Here is a 21,208-nt window from a genome sequence, read left to right as displayed (position 1 = left end):
ATACATTGTCCCCAAATGTGAAGTAGTTATGGGTAAGGACAAAGTCCAGCCACCAGGTTAGCCGTGACATTATCGGGGATAGTGTTCTTGACGGCTTGTAGTCCATCTTTGTGTGGAATGTTGGTGTAGAGGGCTTCTACATCCATAGTGGCCAGGATGGTGTTATCAGGAAGATCACCGATGGATTGTAGTTTCCTCAGGAAGTCAGTGGTGTCTCGAAGGTAGCTGGGAGTGCTGGTAGCGTAGGGCCTGAGGAGGGAGTCTACATAGCCAGACAATCCTGCTGTCAGGGTGCCAATGCCTGAGATGATGGGGCGCCCAGGATTTCCAGGTTTATGGATCTTGGGTAGTAGATAGAATATCCCAGGTCGGGGTTCCAGGGGTGTGTCTGTGCGGATTTGATCTTGTGCTTTTTCAGGAAGTTTCTTGAGCAAATGCTGTAGTTGCTTTTGGTAACTCTCAGTGGGATCAGAGGGTAATGGCTTGTAGAAACTCGTGTTGGAGAGCTGCCGAGCAGCCTCTTGTTCATATTCCGACCTATTCATGACGACAACAGCACCTCCTTTGTCAGCCTTTTTGATTATGATGTCAGAGTTGTTTCTGAGGCTGTGGATGGCATTGCGTTCCGCATGGCTGAGGTTATGGGGCAAGTGATGCTGCTTTTCCACAATTTCAGCCCGTGCACGTCGGCGGAAGCACTCTATGTAGAAGTCCAGTCTGCTGTTTCGACCTTCAGGAGGAGTCCACCTAGAATCCCTCTTTCTGTAGTGTTGGTAGGGAGACCTCTGTGGATTAGTATGCTGTTCAGAGGTATTTTGGAAATATTCCTTGAGTCGGAGACGTCGAAAATAGGATTCTAGGTCACCACAGAACTGTATCATGTTCGTGGTTGATGTATGCATCTGGACCCTTCAAGACTGCTTGTGAAAGTTAAAAGGGGTAACTGGAGTGTTTCTACACTCAGCTTTGAAAAATCAGTTTCTTGGTGAATTCATGTATTTGGCCCACTTAGAAGTGGTTCAGTTTGCGCTCTCTAGTATGAATGCCAGATATGCCACATGAAACCATTTTTTCTTCTTTGAGTGATTGCTCGTGTGTATTCCACAATAGGTGTGCGTGCTCGCCACGTGCACTGGTGCCGGAAGGTTTTGCCCTAGCAGTACCCATAGAAGGGAGCGCCCTCAGCCTGGTGCAGTATAAGGGAAGCTGTGCGCTCCCCCCACCCTCAGTTCCTTCTTGCCACCAGTGAAGGTGTGTCGGAACTGCGCTGCTTCAGCTTTGCTGTAGCTCGTCCCCAGAACTGTTCGTTCGGTGTTAGTACTTTTAGTTAGTTTAGTCAGACAGTGAGCCCAGGCCAGGGCATGCCTCGTGCCCCGAAGTTTAAGTCATGCGACTCTTGTAGGCATTCTATGCCAAGAAGTGATCCGCATGCAGACTGTGCTTTTTGGGAGAAACCCGTATCAGCAAAAGGTGCAAGATTTGCAAGTTGTTAAAGCCTCAGACCAAAAGAGAAAGGGACATTAGCCTCTGGGCCATTCTGATGGAGTTGGCACTGACCCCAACTCCGGCACGCCGCTACGAACCGGTATCCGGCACTGCGGAGTCAGTATGTGGCAACCCTCCAGTGCCATCGACCAGTTGGCACTACTCCCCGTCCACGGGGCACGCCAAGAGGGCCAGGAAGACTCCCTCTTTGCAGCAACACTGAGGGAAGTCTAAGACAGAGGCTAGGCCCACGTCGGGCAGTCTTCAATCCCCCCACCGGGCCCCAGGCCTCTGACTCACAATGAGCGGAGTAGCCCGGCTCCTTCGGAACAGGCCTGTCTGGATGCCATCTACACCTGAAGCCCTCCAGGCAGCCTGGGACGTTATGTCCATGCCAGTGCCCTGATCTCCGCAGTTGCCTCTGGATCAGTACCAGGCTTGGTTGAGGGAACGTTCCCAACGCCGTTCACCACCCTGCGACCACTCCAGGTAGAGTCCATATGAATCGCCCTTGACCTAGACCAGACTGTCTGGGTGGGTTCCGTCCAGCTGGGACTCTCGGCACCGCTCATCCTCAAGGAATGAATATTGACGGGACCGCGGCAGGTGTTGCCAACGGTCCTCGTCTCGGAGAGGGTACCGCAGTTGGTCACAGCACGGTCGTCGACACCGTTCAAGCTCAGACTCCCGCTTGAAGTATCTGCCAAGGCACCGCTAGCCAACACCCAGAGCACTGCACCGGCCTCCTTGCCCCGCCCGGAGGAGGCAATTGTGGCTCTGCCCCCCTCCACCCCACAGGAGGACTTCAGGGCCCACCAAGAAGTCTTAAAGAGGGTGGCAGCAGAGGAGGTGGAAGAGCCCTCAGACTCCCTGTTTAACATGTTGTCCTCATTGGCACCTGGTAGGGTAGCCTTGCCTCCCTAAGAAGGGGTGGCTAAGATTTCAAATGCCCTGTGGCAAACATCAGTCTCGTTGGCCCCCATCTCTAAAAAGGCGGAACACAAGTACTTTGTACCCACTAAAAGGCATGAGTATGTGTATACCCACCTGGCGCCCAACTCCCTGGTGGTCGAGGTCGGTCAACCACAGGGAACGGCAAGGTCAGCCAGCCCCGACCCCAAAGAACAAAGACTCTCAGAGACTGGACTCTTTCTGAAGAAAAATTTATTCGTCTTCGAGTTTTCAGTTACAAGTGGCAAACCGTCAGGCTCTTCTGGGCCAGTACGAATTCAATCTGTGGGGCTCCCTGCCCAAGTTTGAGGACTCCCTCCAGGAGCGTGATAGGAATGAGTTCAGGGCACTAATGGAAGAAGGGACAGCGGCTACTAGGGCATCCCTGCATGCAGCCTCAGGTGCTGTGGACATGGCCACATGATCAGTATCCTCCGTGGTGTCCATGAGATGGGCGTCATGGCTCCTGCTCTCTGGGCTGTCCAGCGAGGCGCAGTCTTCCATGCAGGATCTCCCATTCAAGAAGACTCCGTTTGCAGAGGAAACAGATACAAGGCTGCATAGCGTGAAAGACACCCGCACAACCCTCCAGACTCTGGGCCTATGTCCCGGCTCCGGCAAAACCTAAGTTCAAGCCGCAGCAGACTCCTGCCCAGGCCGCCCTCCCGAAGTATGAGGCCTCCCATAAGAAGCAGTGGGACTATAAGAGATGCCCTCAGAGGCAGTCTTGGCCTGCCCCCCGGCCTGGGTCCTCCAAGGGCAAGCAGGTGGGGAAAAGGTGTTTTTGATGGGATGCTCAGGGGCACCCTGCCAGTCCTCACCAAGGATCCATCCCCAATAAAGCTACCCTTCTTCAACTGGTTGTGTGCTTTACTCCTGGAATGGTTGCGGCTAACCTTGGACTGATGGGTCCTCAACACCTTCTCCCTGGGTTACACCCTCCAGTTTACTTCCTCCCCGCCCAACCACCCCCATCCCTCTTGGGGGCCCCCTCACATGAAGCTCTGCTCGAGCAGGAGATGGGGCGGCTCCTAGAACTAGGAGTGATAGAGGTGGTGCCCAAGGAGTTCATGGACAAGGGGTATTACTCCTGTTGTTTTCTTATCCCGAAGGCCAAAGGGGGGGTTCAGGCCTATTCTGGACCTGCGAGGTCTGAACCAGTACATAGTGAAACTCAAGTTTTGCATGGTCTCCCTGGCCTCCATCATCCCCTCCCTGGATCCCGGGGACTGATACTGTGCCCTCAATCTACAGGATGCGTACTTCCACATTCACATATTCGAGGGACCCAGGCACTTCCTCTGTTTTGTAGTGGGACAGAATCATTACCAATTCACGGTCCTTCCATTAGGTCTGTCCACTGCCCTCAGGGTGTTTACAAAATGCATGTCGGTGGTAGCGGCCTACCTCAGATGGCGGAGGGTCCAGATATTTCCTTATCTGGACAATTGGCTTGTCAAGGGCATCTCCCTGTCACAGGTGAGGGATCACGTGGCGCTCCTCCTGTCCACGTGCACCGCCTGGTGATTAGAGTTTGAGACCCCTGGTCCAGATCCATCCTCTTGGGAACCCCTTTTAGATAGTTAAAAGCATCTGTCAAATCCCCCCTCATTCTTCTCTTCTGCAGGCTAAATAATCCCAGTTCCCTCAGCCTCTCCTCATAAATCATGTGCTCCAGCCCCCTAATCATTGTTGTTGCCCTCTGCTGGACTGTTTCCAATTTTTCCACATCCTTCTTGTAGTATGGGGCCCAAAACTGGACACAGTACTCCAGATGAGGCCCCACCAATGCCCAATAGAGGGGAATAATTACTTCCCTCGATCTGCCTGCAGTGCTCCTACTAATGCAGCCCAATATGCCGTTAGCCTTCTTGGCAACAAGGGCACACTGTTGACTCATATCCAGCTTCTCCACCACTGTAACCCCTAAATCTTTTTCTGCAGAACTGCTGCCTAGCCACTCGGTCCCTAGTCTGTAGCGGTGCATGGGATTCTTCCGTGCTAAGTTCAGGACTCTGCACTTGTCCTTGTTGAACCTCATCAGATTTCTTTTGGCCCAATCCTCTAATTTGTCTAGGTCCCTCTGTATCCTATCCCTACCCTCCAGCGTATCTACCACTCCTCCCAGTTTAGTGTCATCTGCAAACTTGCTGAGGGTGCAATCTACACCAACCTCCAGATCATTAATGAAGATATTGAACAAAACTGGCCCCAGGACCGACCCTTGGGGCACTTCACTTGATACCGGCTGCTAACTAGACATGGAGCTGTTGATCACTACCCATTGAGCCTGATGATCTAGCCAGCTTTCTATCCACCTTCCTCTGGTAATCTCCTCTGGTCCCCTAAGTGGTGGTGATGCTCTCATACCCCTGTGTATTTTTACAGCCTTATACCCAAGATTTAATATAAACTTAAATACACACAACTCACAGTAGCCTTGCACGATGAACTGTTTGCAGTAGAAGCACTCTTTTGTAAATTCAATGTTTCATAAGGACTCTTCATGTAAAGCCTGATCCAATGCCCATTGAAGCCAGCTGGAGTATTTCTATTGACTTAAATAGGTATTGTGCATTTTTAGGGAGCCTGTCATAGTATCTAGGCACTCACTTGTCCTCTTATTTCTCCATACTCATAACTATATGTATTTAGGCAGGTCATGTTGATCTCATTTACTGTTAGATTGTTAGTTTTTTTATATATATATATATATATACACACACATACACACACACACACACACACACACACACACACAATACAATTTTTTAATTTTCTTCTTTGGGTCGAAGCACTTTTCAATGGCTGCAAAGAACTCAGCAGCATTGTGAAGGGACCCTAAAGTAAAACAATTATAGACTACTCTAGTTATATTGTTCAAACTCTGTGAAATGCACAACAAAACAAACCCCGCAAAAACCAGAGTGTAGTGTAAAACCAGATTTTTAAATTTCAGATTTAATACACTAAGTTGATGTATAGTAACACTGGTAAGGAACCTTTTTAATTACTAATTTGCCTGTGTCCCTCTAAAAGTCAGATAATGTTGCTCTGATACAGTGGGTTTGTTGGGGTTGCAGGATGGTTCTTAAGTAGAGCTATTTCACTCTCTGAGCTCTCACTTGTGCATATGACAACAATTGTGGAAATAAACCTCTCAAGAGTCTTTAGTGTAAAAATAGGACTTGAAGTGCCTTTGTTATTTAAAAAAAAAAAAAGTAGTAAAATCTATCCATAAGCACATGGGCTCTTACGGGTCAGGCACCTTGTTCACATATGAACAGTTATGGCTCAGGAATGGCTGTTTGGTTGTTCAGTGACTCAGCTCAGAAATGGCTGTTTGGTTGTTCAGTGACTCAGAAACTGATCTGGGCCTGCACCACCTTTTTGTTGCTAGTTTTTTGCCCTCTCGCAGCTGTCCTGCACAGTGACACTTTCTCTTTTTCTCCATTTTCCAGAGAGACAGTTTTAGAATGGGGTGTGTGAGAAAACCAAGGCATAACAATCACAAAAGCATATTTAAAAATCTAGGTTGGGCTTATGGTAGAGTATGTGATCTTTGCAGAGCACTGCATGCATGTGTGGTTCAGTACGTAATTGCCAGTGATGTGTCTGATGGGCAATGTCTCAATCCGTTAGATGCATGGGGCTTTACATACAAGTGCCTGGAAAAGTTAGTACATGTGGAAGCTGAATTACAGCTTTATTTTGCAGCCCAGAGCCTACTGACAATACATCTTCTGTGTTCAAATTTGAAATGCAGATACCACATGACTTGCTTTCTGAGCGTCTAATTTTCTCCAGCAGGAAATGCGAGCTTGGGAGATAATTTTGCTCATTGAACAGCAAGGCAGTGTAATACATCTTTCCCAGGCTTTTGTTCAAGCTTGTTGATTGTAGGGAAAACATCGCTTAAGGAAGATGCTGCTTCTGAGGAATGAGGAAAAAGAAGGGTATGTATTTAGCACAAAAAGTGGCAACATTGGTCTCTTTATAGATTACATTAAAAACTTGTGCTGAAAGAACACTGAATGCAAAGTCAAGCACTCAGAAGTTAAGAAGTGCCAGATTGCTTGTTCAACCTTAATTCAGTCCGCTTGTGCGAATGCATTGTGAGACCGTTTTTAATTCCATGATCATACTATATTTTTTCACAGGCCCCCTGCTTCATTAAGTGGATGTATAGTTGTACAGTATTTCTTATTTAATATGTGGTCCCGCAGACCTCATTTAACACAGACCATACAAACCCCACACTGAATACAAAACTTTTTTTCCCCTATTTTCTATGGTGCTCTCATCACAGTATCCAAGAGCTTCACGGACATTAATGAATTCATCTTCACAAAATCCCTCTGAGATTATGTGGAGATGAGGAATTGAGGCACAGAGAGAATAAAACCAAAATTGTCGATGTGTCCACTAGCACTGGGTGCCAATTTGAAACATCCAAGGGCCTAATTTGTTTGAGTACTTAGAATTTTTGTAGAACACATGTTCAAAGCACAACTCCAGTTGACTTTAGTTGCATGTGTGAGCTTTCAGCACTTCTGCAAAGTGGCCTTGTGTCTCTCACTGGGTGAGGAAAATGAGGAACACACAATTAAAGAAAATAATGTGGAAAAAATAGTATGTGACCATGTAATTAAAGACAGGTTTCAGAGTAGCAGCCGTGTTAGTCTGTATCAGCAAAAAAAACAGGAGTACTTGTGGCACCTTAGAGACTAACAAATATATTTGGGCATAAGCTTTCGTGGGCTACAGCCCACTTCATGTAGCCCACGAAAGCTTATGCTCTAATAAATTTGTTAGTCTCTAAGGTGCCACAAGTACTCCTGTGGTTGTTTTTTTTTTTGTTTTTTTGGTAATTAAAGGTTGTTTCATAATGCATATACATTATGGGGTACAAATTAAGGTTACATGGGCAACCTTAATTCTGGCATTTCCTAACTTTTGGGTGCTTGACTTTGCAACCTTAATATTTAATGTAGTTTTAATATCATTTCCTAATTTTTTTAAAAAAGCAAATGCAAAACCAAATTCTATCTGTGGGACCATATTGACCCCCAATTTGGGTCATCAGCAGGGTTTGGACATTACATCTGCAGCATAGACCTCTACTACATGAGCTGAGTAAATGGTAGCAGCTGGGGGCTGAATATGTGGGTCAGGCCCTTGAGGGAGATCTGGCACATACTTTGCCAGTGGATTTCAACACTATTTGCTGACAGTAGAGGAATGTAGGACATTGGGTTCAATTTCAGGTTATGGAGGGGAGTGTGCTCTAGTATTTATAGTCCCTTCTGCCTCTGATTTCCCTCTCTGCTCCAATCCTTCCCTCCATTTGCGCCTATATACCCCCTAGACCCTCCCTGCTCTTGTCTTTCCTCTTTGCTCCCTCCACCCCTCCCGGCTCCTGCAACACCATCTCCCAGTGTGTACCTTCCTCACCCCTCTGTTCTAAGTCAAACTGCTTCCTTTTTCTCCTTACTTCCCGGGCATCAGCAAGGGGAGCATTGAGAACACAGAAGAGACGATTTCCCTGTTGTCTGGTCTGTTGTCCACTACCATAGTGGCCCAGAGTAGCAATTGCAGAGAAAGTCCTGCTCCGCCTGCCCTTGCGGCCCCAGGATGGAGCATGCTCAGTCACTCTGTGCAATGGCACATGTGCAGTCCAGTCATATGTAGGAGCTATGTGGGGCTGGAGCATGGTCAGTGCACACAGAATCTTTAGAGAATTTAACAGCCAAACTCTAACAAGTTTCTACTTAGCATATACAAATTGAGATTTTTCAGAGGCTTAGAGGTTGGCCAAATTTGGGTGTTCTTTCACAGTAAAAAGCGTATCTCAGACACATAGGTTCTCCTTTGCCAAATTTCAAGAACCTGCTCCAAAGCATGGAGACTGTGGAGTTCCTTAAAGAAAAGTTCTTGGAATGAACTTAACATGAGGAAGGCAATGATGTTTTTTTTCCTACTCTCATTTTCAGAAATGACTAAAGCCAGATATATACTACAAACTTACATTGGTATAAGTACATCACTCGGGGTGTGAAAACTCCATCACTGACAATTTTTCAAATCAAGAGTGGATGTTTTTCTAAAAGATCTGTTCTAGGAATTATTTTGGGGAAGTTCTATGGCCTGTGTGATACAGGAGGTCAAACTAGATGATCTTAGTGGTCCCTTCTGGCCTTTGAATCTATGAATACTGCTCTCTAGGCAGAGGAAGCAACAGTCATTCAGCTTTATTTAAACATTTAGATGGTCTAAGAATCCTAAACCTAATTTAAGTTCACACAATTACTGGAGAATTAAATCCCCCATCCCCATTTAAAAAACCCAGTAAAAACAGGTCATAACCTGTTCTCCCCCCACCCCCCCGGTTGGAAGGGCTTCTGCCCCACAGCAGATAAGAATCTGCAGGCATGAAGGTATTTCTTCCTGCTAAACTGAATCACTCCTTTTTTCCTGTCCTTCCTCCCTCCTTCCCCACATTTTCCCTAAGTTTCTAAGGTGCTACTCAAGGCTCTGGCATGGGATTCTGACTTGATTACTCAAAGCATAAGTACCTATCCCGGGAGACCTATTATTTCTTTCAGTAAGGCCTGATCTAAGGCTCAGACATTCTGCATCCAGAACCTACTTCTCATTTGATGCTTGGAGAGAACAGTGCAGGGTAGATTTATTTAATAATGATTTAAATCAGCAAGCAGGAAGCCTTGATTTAAATAATTGATTTTAATAGTTTTGCATTTGTACTTTATTTTCCTTAAGAGAGCTTGATTCTCATTGGTTGGTAACCATTAAAATGTGTTGATTTGCAACTAAATATATATAACCTTTACGTTAAACTTGGTGCTGCTTTTTGCTAACCAGGAGGATATGTTATATCTATAAACATTTATTTAAGCAATTATGAAGCTTATCTTATATTTGAGCTTCTTAATCTTTCCATTTTTAGTATATTAGAAAATGGGAATAAAACCTTTTTCTTAGTAGATTTAGTTTTTGATTGCAATTTGTCAAGCTCTATTGAGAAGGAAATTCAAATTCAATTAAAAGTGCACAAAAACTGCATTTACATTTGTTTATTAAATAAAACTACTTTAAAAGTTCTGGATACATAAGAAAAAATTTATTAAAACACGTTTTGCATATAAAACTGATGTATTAAACAAAGGAAATAGCAGTAGTAGTTAGTGAATTGAAGTGATTGTTTCTGGTCAACATGTCTTTCAAGGTTTTAGAACTTTTAATATTCAGATATCCTGGCAATATCGGATAATTCATTCTGAAATCCCAGGTCTTTGACTCTTTAATGTTGCATTTCAGTGGAAGTGTTTCTTGATTTGGGTTCCCTTTAGTATTTTGCGTGGTCATGGGAGACTATCGTTTATCACTGGTTGGATCTTAATTTAGTGACATCTAGCAGCTTTTGCAGCAATGTAGGACATAGTGGAGAGCATGTTCTTTTTATTAAACCTTTGCTGAAAAGGCTGCTGAACTGTGAGCTTTATCAGAAATTCCTTGCAGCTTCTCAAGGAAGCTTTTTTTGGTCCTTAATGTTCTCACCCATTTTATTGCCCTCAGGGGATTGTATTAGCTTCTTACTGGTAAAGCTTATTTTTTGGTTGCAGAGTCTGCAGCCAGATTTGATTGAACACTGTCACTGATAGTGTGGTCTTTCATCATCATCTGCATCTTCTGAAACTCCCCTTCATAGAATTCATGTTGCTAAAATCTGTAGAGCACCCATGAGAGAGTCCAGTGTGTACTTCCAGCGATCCATACTATCTAGATGCACAGGTTAGGTCAGGTGCCTGCTTTATTGGGGCAGCATTGCAGTCCCTATATAAACCATCTTACTCAGCTGTTCACCTAGTCACTAGTGCAAGCGTGTGGTTCCTGAAGAGGGCACAACTCTGGAGGCAATTTAGTGTAGTAAGCCTGATTACTTAGCAGTAACTGCGCTTCCCAAAATACTGGTTTTCCATAGATCAGTGCTTCTGTGGTAGCATTCCTCTGGAGTCTGTTCTGGACAGGCAAAGGGGAACTGAAGAGTATGACGAAGCAGCAGTGGTGCCTCTCTTTGGCTCCTGTAGGAGCAGAGCAGCTCACGTTAAGAGGTGGGTAACCTCACTGCAGCATAACTGCTTTTAATGTTTTGAGGGTTTTGTCTGAGCACAGAGTTCCAAGAGTCTGGATTTAAGGAAGAAATCTACTCCGAGACCTCAAGTTACTGGGAACTTCACCTAGGTTTTTTCTGATACTTTATCTATTGTACCTAACTATCTTTCATGCACCTTATGTCCCAACCCCAAGTATGCAGACTCTTTACATTGGTTTTCCTGTAAATTTCAGCACTTTATCTTAACTTAATTTACAGGTAGTAGACTAGTTTCAGAGTAGCAGCCGTGTTAGTCTGTATCCGCAAAAAGAAAAGGAGGACTTGTGGCACCTTAGAGACTAACCAATTTATTTGAGCATAAGCTTTCGTGAGCTACAGCTCACTTCCTCAGATGCATTCAGTGGAAAATACAGTGGGAAGATTTATATACACAGAGAACATGAAACAATGGGTGTTACCATAACGAGACTAGTGACAGAAATAGAAGGTTCGAATACTGTTTTCAGTTCCTCATGCCTGGGGGAATCCCCGCTTTTTACCTAGTTATTGCTTTTCTTTCCCAAACATTGGAGAGGTCTTGCCCTCTTGGCCATTTCTCATCGGTACCTCCTCTTTTCCCCCCTCCTGTCAACTTATCAACTGTCATGGAATTTTCCAATTGTAAGGATCCATCCCTTCTTTCACTTTAGTTTAAATCTTATCTTCTCTTAGGCTTGAAATTTCAGCTGCTCTGTTTCCAGACAGCTCATTATAATGAGGAGCTGAAAGCCTGTGCTGTCTTGTGGGTATAATTCATAAAATAATTTGTATTTAAAAAAAGAAATCTGAAAATGGCTGAGAACTTAAAAATTGGATGGTAACAGCTTGTGAATCCCAGTGATAATTGCATCTGGTGATATTTTGAACAGAAAGAGCGCTCAGCCATACTGGTAGCTGCTTCCATAACTTCACACTTACTCAACAGACATTCTAGGCTTCAGGTGACACACAATGATGTTCCTGGAATCTTACTATATAGATCATAGTAGTGTATTGGGGCCCTGTTTTTGGTTGGTTCCTAAGTGCCAGCTAGCCACCATACAAACAGAGTAGTAGATAATGCCTGTCTCGAAGATCTTACAAGCTAAATAGATAAGACTGCCAAAGGGTAGGGGAAGGGGATATAACACAATGTGGTGATTGTGTAGGGAGTGCTGCCGCGTACTCATACACCCCCTCCTTTCTATAGGCATTGGATAGTAATAGTAAACTGTGAATTTGTGTCAGGTGAGTGAAAATGTAATTTCGAACTGCTATTTCAGTGTGATTGGCAGGCTTAGTCTTAGACATAAAAATCTTCAAGATTAAAAGTGACAGAAGCCAATTGTGCTTTCAAATTGCTCATGGAATAATTTCTTTCTATTATAATAAATACTCCTTCCTGTTTGACATCCCTTTCAGGAGCTGGCTGTATATCCTTAAGCCATGTAGGATTGCAGCCTGGCAGCCTCAGTGCAGATTTCCTTGTGCTGCCCCACTAATGACTTCAATCTAGACCTGAAGGGACCCACATTCTCTGTAGGTGGAAGGTGGCACAGTCTCCATGGCAGTTCAGTTGGTCCTGGGCTGCTTCTGGAGCAGAGACTGACAACTCTGATTTTGCTCTATAAACACTTATCCCTCAAGGCTATTAAGTATTGACAGAAGACTGTAAACTTGACTCACCTAGGACCATTTAGTTTTGAGCTTTATTACTGAAGACGTAGGAGTTTGTATAAGAGCATGAAGTCAGGTGGAATATGTTTAATCTTTCGCCATCCAGTCCTTAATCCCTTCTTTTCCCTCCCAGTTTTGGGAATTAAGCAAATCATAAACAGGTATCTGAGGCTTGTAACATGCTGTGCTTTCAGACAAGGATCTCAAAGCACTTGACATTTTTTAACTTCATGGCATCCCAGAGAGGTAGGTCAGTATTATCCCATTTTACAGATATGGAAACCAAAGCACTTGAAAGGTTGAGGACATAATCCGGCAAGAAGCTGAGTGCCCTCAGTTCACTTTGAAGTCAGAGAGAATTGAGGATGTTCAGCACCTAACATTTTACAGGATCAGGCCTTATATTACTTGCCAAAGGTCACATGAGTCATTGTCAGATCAAGGGATAACCCAGAGTTTGACTCTCTTTAGAGACTATTAGATGACACTGCTTGCCATATGTGACCCGTTACAGAAATATGCAGTAGACTGGAAAACGAGGAAAATTACTAAGAATAATAATTTTAAGAATAGTAAAAATAGTTGGCAGCCTGTATCAAGCAGAGTGCCCCAGGGGTCAGTCCTGGGGCCAGTTTTGTTCAACATCTTCATTAATGATCTGGATGATGGGATTGATTGCACCCTCATCAAGTTCGCGGATGACACTAAGCTGGGGGGAGAGGTAGATGCACTCTAGGATAGGGATAGGATCCAGAGTGACCTAGACAAATTGGAGGATTGGGCCAAAAGAAAGCTGATGAGGTTCAGGAAAGACAAGTGTAGAGTCCTTTACTTAGGATGGAAGAATCCCATGCACCGCTACAGACTGGGGACCAACTGACTAACCGGCAGTTCTGCAAAAAAGGACCTGCAGATTACAGTGGTGGAGGAGCTGGATATGAGTCAACAGTGTGCCCTTGTTGCCAAGAAGGCTAACGGCATATTTGGCTGCATTAGTAGGAGCATTGCCAGCAGATCGAGGGAAGTGATTATTCCCCTCTATTTGGCACTGGTGAGGCCACAACTGGAGTTACTGCGTCCAGTTTTGATTCCCCCACTACAGAAAGGCTGTGGACAAATTGGAGAGAGTCCAGCGGAGGGCAACTAAAATGATTAGCGGGCTGGGGCACATGTCTTACGAGGAGATGCTGTGGGAATTGGGCTTATTTAGTCTGCAGAAAAGAAGAGTGAGGGGGGATTTGATAGCAGCCTTCAACTACCTGAATGGGGGTTCTAAAGAGGATGGAGCTAGGCTGTTCTCAGTAGTGGCAGATGACAGAACAAGAAGCAATGGTCTCAAGTTGCAGTGGGGAAGGTCTAGGTTGGATATTAGGAAAAACTATTTCACCAGGAGGATGGTGAAGCACTGGAATGGGTTACCTACGGAGGTGGTGGAATCTCCATCCTTTGAGTTTTTAAGGTCAGGCTTGACAAAGCCCTGGCTGGGATGATCTAGTTGGTGTTGGTTCTGCTTTGAGCAGGGGTTTGGACTAGATGACCTCCTGAGGTCTCTTCCAACCCTAATCTTCTACGATTCTATATACAAGCAACTATAGATATGAGCTTTTAAGGGCTTTCGTTCCTGTATTGATAAATTCAAAGTTCTTAAGGTCCCAGGGTTTAGCAAATCCACAAAGCAGCATTCTGAAGTATAGCTATGCAGTGGGGAACCACTCAGCCGCTCTTCTGGACATAAAACCAAAATGTTGACTGCTCTAAGACCTTTAAAAAAAAAAAACTGGTATAGGATCTTTTAAACTGTGTGTTTTCAGATCACCTTCCATCTAACAGCACTTTTAAATTACATTTTCACCCAAAGTTAAAAACATGCTACACCCCAGAGAGATGGAGGGAATTCCTTTGTTTCCTTTAACACTGGCAAGAACTTAATCCAAGGAGTGGATTAGTCTGACAGGAGAGTAAAGGTATTGCTCTAGCAAATAACTTGAGCCAGACAAACTTTGTATCTGTTGAAAGGACAGAACCACTGAAATGATTTTGATAAATTAGTTGGCAACTCTAGAAAACAAAGCTTTTAAGCCCCTCTTTTACCCTCAGGCTTGATTTGGTGCTGGCAGGTGCAGCTCATTCCTACACCCACTTACTTCCCTGGTCCTTCTCACATGAACAGAGAGCAACAATACCTGAAGTCCAAAGGTGCAAACAATTCAATGTTTATTGGGGTGAACTTCCAGCAAGCATGATTCCAGTTTCCTTCCTTAGTATCCTCCTTCCCAGCTCTGACACCACAGAGCCTTACACCTGTGTCCCTGTTCCCATTCCTACCCTTAGCCAAACATGATTCCAACTTCCTTACTCCCATTCCCATTTCCCCCTTTAGCAAAACATGATTCCAATTTTCTTACCCCCATTCCCTGTTCCCATCTCACACACACACATGCCCACCCCCACCCCCACCCAGTCACTTCCTCATTGACTACAGATTATATAGTAGAACTTGAGTTCTGCTTAGCTATACCTTAACCAATCATTTTCCTGAAATTTAACTAACCAATCCTAATATATTGTAACATGATTATGTAACCAATTATATCCCACCACCTTAATTAGTTTACACCCAGCAAAATTAATTATACAGCAGACAGGAACAATCACAGAACCAGACAGAGATTATACAGACAAACAGCAGCAAAGTGGGAACTATAATGACAAGACAATACAGAAGTGAGGATTTCACATCCCAGCTATTGATAAGTGAGTTCTTGCCAGACAGGATGCTATCAAACTAAGTTTCCTTTTACATTTTCTAGGCACTTCCCTTTCTCTGGAGGTGATAGGAACTATCAGGACAGGATTGTATTCCTAACAGCCAAATAGCACCTTATTTCAGTGTGACTAGTTTGGAATGTGAGGATGTGACCGTTTGCTTCCCAGTTTATGGCTGCCTCTGCTGCTTAGCCAAAGGCCTTAGCCTAAGAACAGGGCCTCAGACTGTCACAGTAAGAGAAGGCCCTTACACCAGCAGACAGTGATTTTGATTCTTTCTTTTATACCTCTATCACTAGCCAAGTGATAAGAATACACCTAAATTCTTAGAGTACAGGCCTTTGCAGACAGGCCTGAATATCTATATCCTAACACTCATTGATAGTGAAGATATTTAACCTAGAGTTAAATGCCTGATCAGTGACCTAGCAAGATTAGGCTCTCCTGCAGGGAGTGGACTTTATTATGGTAATCCTCTACTCAAAAAGCACTACTTACTGAAAGTTTGCTGTATGGTACCGTATAGCATAGTGGGTACAATTCTTTGTGAACCTTTGAGCACAGCGGGCTCTGTACGTTGGACGCCTCCATGCTTTACGTTGCCAGAAGTGCTGTTTTATGTGGATTAATTTTTCACTTGGTTTCCGTGGCCATGCTGATCTCTGCAGAACAGATAAAACAAACAAATCAGTGCTATCTGTAGCCTTAGTAAACATTCGCAATCATTGGGACATACTGCAGGCTCAGCTCAGGGAAAATGCTGCTTGTGTAGGATCCATGTTTCTGACTTCAGAAGCAGCTTGTTTGTGAGTATGTTATAGGTGGCATTTTCCAACCAGTCTGGTACTTTCAGTTGTAATTTCAGACAGTGTAATGATATCAGTAATGAAGGTACATATGGGTTTTTAACTCTTGTTAGCACACTTCATAAGTTCATAGGCTTGCTATAAATTTGATATTGACCTGCACCTCTTTTGAAGTTAGGCATGTTGTCCCTTGCTGGTAGATTCTGGTGAAGAATAACTTTTGTCAAATTGAAAAGCAGACACTTTCCTTGAGTGTGGCCTCCTGTGATTTTATCAGACACTTTATCTGATGGGTTCCATTAGATGAAGGTTTCTAACTGTCAGAGGAGTGAAGTTTTGGAATAGCCTTCCAAGGGAAGCAGTGGGGGCAAAAGATCTATCTGGCTTTAAGATTAACTCGATAAGTTTATGGAGGAGATGGTATGATGGGATAACATGGTTTTGGTAATTAAATATTCATGGTAAATAGGCCCAATGGCCTGTGATGGGATATTAGATGGGGTGGGATCTGAGTTACTCCAGGAAAGAATTTTCTGTAGTATCTGGCTGATGAATCTTGCATATGCTCAGGGTTTAGCTGATCACTATATTTGGGGTCGGGAAGGAATTTTCCTCCAGGGCAGATTGGAAGAGGCCCTGGAGGTTTTTCGCCTTCCTCTGTAGCATGGGGCATGGGTCAGTTGCTGGAGGATTCTCTGCTCCTTGAAGTCTTTAAACCATGATTTGAGGACTTCAGTAGCTCAGACATAGGTGAGAGGAGTGGTGGGTGAAATTCTGTAGCCTGCTTTGTGCAGGTGGTCAGACTAGATGATCATAATGGTCCCTTCTGACCTAAAAATGGGTGGTTTTGTTGACTCTGAAATGCTGGCTGTATGTAGGATTTATTTTTTGGGGCAGTGGAAGTGGGACAAGAGAGGACTGTGACTCAAAATGAAGAGCTGCCTCACTTTTTTCCTCAGTCTCCAGAGTTCCTTTCTAAGGCCATTTTTATTCCATGCCCGATGGAACAATACCATCACCTGTTAAATTTGTCTGGATGACCAAGGATTGTGCATTGAAATGAATCAAATGAGCTTGAGGAATCTAAACTTTTTAGCCCTCAGTTATAACTCGGTCCATTTTAATAAACAAAATATTTGCCTAGAATAGCAATGTTTTTAAAAGGGTGAACTGGAAGTCTTTTTAAAAAGTTGTCAATATTGGTAAGTAACAGAATATATGTAATATAAAATTTTGTCTCTACTCTTGGTCCACTCACATTATAAGTGCCAGTGGCAATCCTAGTTTAGCACAGCTTAAATAAAACAGCTCTGTGTAGGGGAGGCAACGTTCCCTAGTGGATAGAGCACTGGATGGAGACTTAGAAGACCTGGGTTCCATTCCTGGCTCTACCACTGACCTTGCTGGGTGACCTTGGACACAGCACTTCACCATTCTGCTTCAGCTTCTCCATTTGTAAAATGGGGGTAATGATACTTCTTTTCTAAACTGATTTGAGCTGTATTGATGCAAAGCACTATATAAGAGGTAGGTACCTACGTTATGTAAAGCAAACAAAGCTTTGTTTTCTGTTGGTTTGACTGTCCTAGCCCACAGCAGCAGTGTCTGGATCTCCACTGCCCAGTCTCCAATGTTTTTGCTGCAACAAATGCTTTATAAATGCAGATATAAATCAAAATCTATCCACAGCGTTATAGAAGTTTTGTTATATTTAGCAGCTCTAAGCATAATTCCTCTTGTCTTGCTTTCTAGCCACTGTCTTGTTTTCCTGCTTTCTCTCCATTCCCAGCATGCCTTACATTCCAGGGAAATTCCCCCTCCCTCTATTTAAAGGCACAGACGTAATCACTCTGCCACTTACAAATACATCTTAAAATAATAATTTAAAAGTTTTTCCTCGTGCTTACCTGCCAATGCCATAAAGTTCAGGTTTCTCCTCTGGTACAATAGGTACCAACAACTTATAAATGTGTGTTTTTATTCTAGCTCTAGCACTAGAAGTTTTTTCTAATGCATTTAGAGCCCACTCAAAGCCCATTGGGGTCAATGAGACTTTTGGATTCCTGTCAAATTTCCCTAATTTTTCTCAGTCTGTTTCCTTACATTGGTGTAAACATTTACATCTTCCTATTATTTCATACGATGCTCTATAGGCAGACAAAAGACAGTCATGTTCCTGTCCGGAGGAGCTTACAGCTTAAATAGGAGCTTATAGTAGATGTTAATTAAATCCCTCACTACTCTACCCTGCAAATAATTGTGAATAATGGTGTCTCTTCACATTTATAATAGCACTTTGCAAACCTTAATTATCATTCTCTGTTTTGGTAAAATATTGCTGTTAAATTGTCATTTTGCCTGCGTGTCATCTAGTCTGACACCAGTTTATCGTCAGACATTGTCTGCACTGATCCCTGCACCCCCTCCACGCACAGAGCAGTTTTGTTCCCTCCACATTCTGCCCCAGTGCACACACCCACACCTTTATCCTTTGCAGTCAGGAAGCAGTGCTATCGTAAAGCCTGGCCTGGGAAGCTTGTACAACCTCCTTGCTGAAGTGAACCATATCAAATTCAGTCATTTAGAAGTATAATAGCTAAGAGGCACCGACAGAAAACCCAGCATACTCTTGCCAAACCAGGAACTGGTTTAGGATGCTAGTATCATCTGTAGGATCCCATTGTGATAGCTAGGAGTCCTCCATCAATGATAGCCAGAAATTGGACACATTTTCTAAACACATTTTTTTTGTCTTGTTGCATGTGTATTAACATACAGAGGTGGTGTATGCACTTGTATATGTATTGTGCATTGTTATCAAAACACTTTAATAGGCGTATACATTTTAAATTCCCATTTTCTGCCCCTCAAAGGTACATCTAGGATTTGGCAATATACTTGTATTATTAACTGCATGTAATTAACTGGCACAGATATGCCAATAGGCATCTTTAGGTAACTGTGAGCCTTTAATAAAGCCTTATGCTGTTCCCCTTGAATCTCTTCTGTCTTCCGCTGAGCTCTTCAAGACTGCCAATCTGGCTTGTTAAGCCCTATCAGTCAGAACTCCCTTCCTGCTCAATGACGCTTCCTCCCATGCACTGCTTTGTCCCTCATCCTACACATTCTCTGTTGATTCCCATACATGCCTGGCAAACCCCAGACTGTTTATAAGGTTTCAGGTAAATTGTGGGTTGGAGCAGAATAGAGGGAGTCTTTATGGACAATTGTGAAACACTTGAGTTTTCTGAGATCTCATAGGAACATGGAATTGCCAGACTGGACCAGATCATTCAAATAACTGCAGGTGGTTGGACTTTCACAAAACAACCAAATATTGAAAGACTTGCAGTAAAATCACATGATGGCAACACTGGGATTCTGACTTTGGGCCTATGGAAATTGTAACTTTTGGTGTAAGTTAAACCTTGCAGGAGCCCAGTAGGCTCTATTTGACTCAGAATTTGAGTTCATTCAGGCCCCAGTGCTTTCCTCTGTCCCAGCTCTTACTGATGGGTCTCTGCTGCTTTTGTTTTTCTTTCTGAAGTGATTAAACATTTCAGTTCAGTTTATACAGCAGTAGTAACCGGAGATGCGCACACACCCTCAGGAGGGACAAGTGACCATGAAAACGACACTCAAACGCTTTCTTTTATGTTTTGCTAGATAAATATTTAGGAGTGTGCAGCTGTGCCTGGGAGGTCAGCAACATTGCCAGGCTCCTATGAACTACTCTTTCCCAGGAAAAAAAGAATCACAAATAAGGGATGTCTTTGTTAACCTGGCTCCTCTAAGTTATTTTCTGACTGGATGTAATTTTCTGGTGAAAGTACACCCTAAAGGGTAGGGTGTGCTGCTGGCAGTAATTTCTCAGCATTTAAAGGCATCTGAACACTTTGTGGTTTATACATATTCCATTCTTGATTTTATCAAGCTTCTTCAAATCCCATTCCTTCTTCCATTCCTCTTTAAAAACCTCATTAAAATTGTAGAACTGGGCACACTGATGGGTCTGATTTCACTGGAAAATCATGTGTGCTGTCAGTCTTAGCAAAAGTTCTGCCACTCAGCATAACATAAACCATATACACTGAAGTAATTCAGCCTAGTGACTTACTGGTAAGTGTCGCTGCTTTTTCTTCACATTTCAGTATCCCCAAGAGAGATCACGGGTGAAAAAATGTCCTACAAAGAGTTTCTGGATCACAGCGAGACCTGGGCGATGGATGATAGAGACCTTTGCTTTGAATCACAGTCGATATTCAGACCCATGGAGGAGACAGGTATGGCTGTATTAACCTACGCTGTTGTTAAAATAATCTTAGGGCTGCACCATAGCCAACAAAATCCTGGAATCTCACCGTCTCACTTAAGGTTGTTTTTTCTATCCTGCACTCCCATTTTTTCCTAAATGCATGGCCCATAATTCCAAAGACCTTAATACCCCAGTGAGTTATATAGACTGTCAAACTGGTGTTTTAATCTGGCACAGGACATAATCTCAAAAAATGAAACAGCAGAATAGGTCATCTGGTAATTGTATCCTTGTGCCCTAATAAGCTCTGTGGAAATGGGATGCTGCTGTGTGAGCCAATTTAAATGGAGTCATTTTTGGTCTTTTGTTAAGATTGTAGTGTCCCTGTCAGATGCTACCCATGATCTGTGAAAATGAGCTGTACTTCAACTCACCTCCATATATATATATTTTTGAAGTGCAGTGACAGAGATTGGGGCATATAGCTCACATCTGCCAGCGATCTCGGACTGACATAAACCTACTCCTTTCCTCAAACAAAGTGCTCAAAACTCATGTCTGTATTCATAATGATGACAGTCTTGGTATCTTTTTTTTAACTAATAGTCTCATGGTATCTTTTCCAACTAATTAGCTAGTGTCTGCATTATATTCACCCCATATTAACAGTGATGTTTGTCGTCAAAACATATCTGTCCTTATTGTAGACACTGTCTATATGTTTTTTAAAAAAGAAAAGCATCTAAATCTTTTGTTCAAAACTGTCAAATTTCTTCCAGCATTGGATCCCATTGCCAGAATTTAGTTCAGAGGGGATTTTTACTATTTAAACAACAGGTAAACAGATTAGAATTGGATGCACTGTGTTCTGCCTCTGCTCATGGAGACTAGAGAGCATTTCATGAACGAAGCTGAAGTGACATTTACTGTATGCTACTCATCAAGGGGTGCCAACAGATGCTATTGCTGTTCCATATTTTTGGTAAATGTTTAACTGGGAACTCTTGGAAGGGCAATATCTTATTTGTTACTTTCCTAGCAGTTGGGACAAAAATGGACCATAAAACCGAAGGCTTGTTCTTGGGATCCAATTTCTACCTTTTATAATTTTCTTCA

At 43.4% G+C, this 21,208-nt stretch overlaps 1 protein-coding gene across 2 annotated transcripts in view; it reads left to right on the top strand.

The window, feature by feature from the left end:
• Window positions 1-21,208, top strand: part of MAP4 (microtubule associated protein 4) — a 282,495-nt gene that overhangs the window by 142,187 nt on the left and 119,100 nt on the right. For both annotated transcript variants that reach the window (XM_084620175.1, XM_084620174.1), the window contains exon 5: window positions 19,989-20,120. In XM_084620175.1, the coding sequence (XP_084476301.1) occupies window positions 19,989-20,120 (132 nt within the window). The remainder of the gene's footprint in view (window positions 1-19,988; window positions 20,121-21,208) is intronic.

This window comes from Lepidochelys olivacea (genome assembly GCF_965140295.1).
Source record: "Lepidochelys olivacea isolate rLepOli2 genome assembly, chromosome: 2".
Lineage (NCBI taxonomy): Eukaryota > Metazoa > Chordata > Testudines > Cheloniidae > Lepidochelys > Lepidochelys olivacea.
Note: the sequence above shows the minus strand (reverse complement) of the source record. Positions and strands in the feature narration are given on the sequence as shown.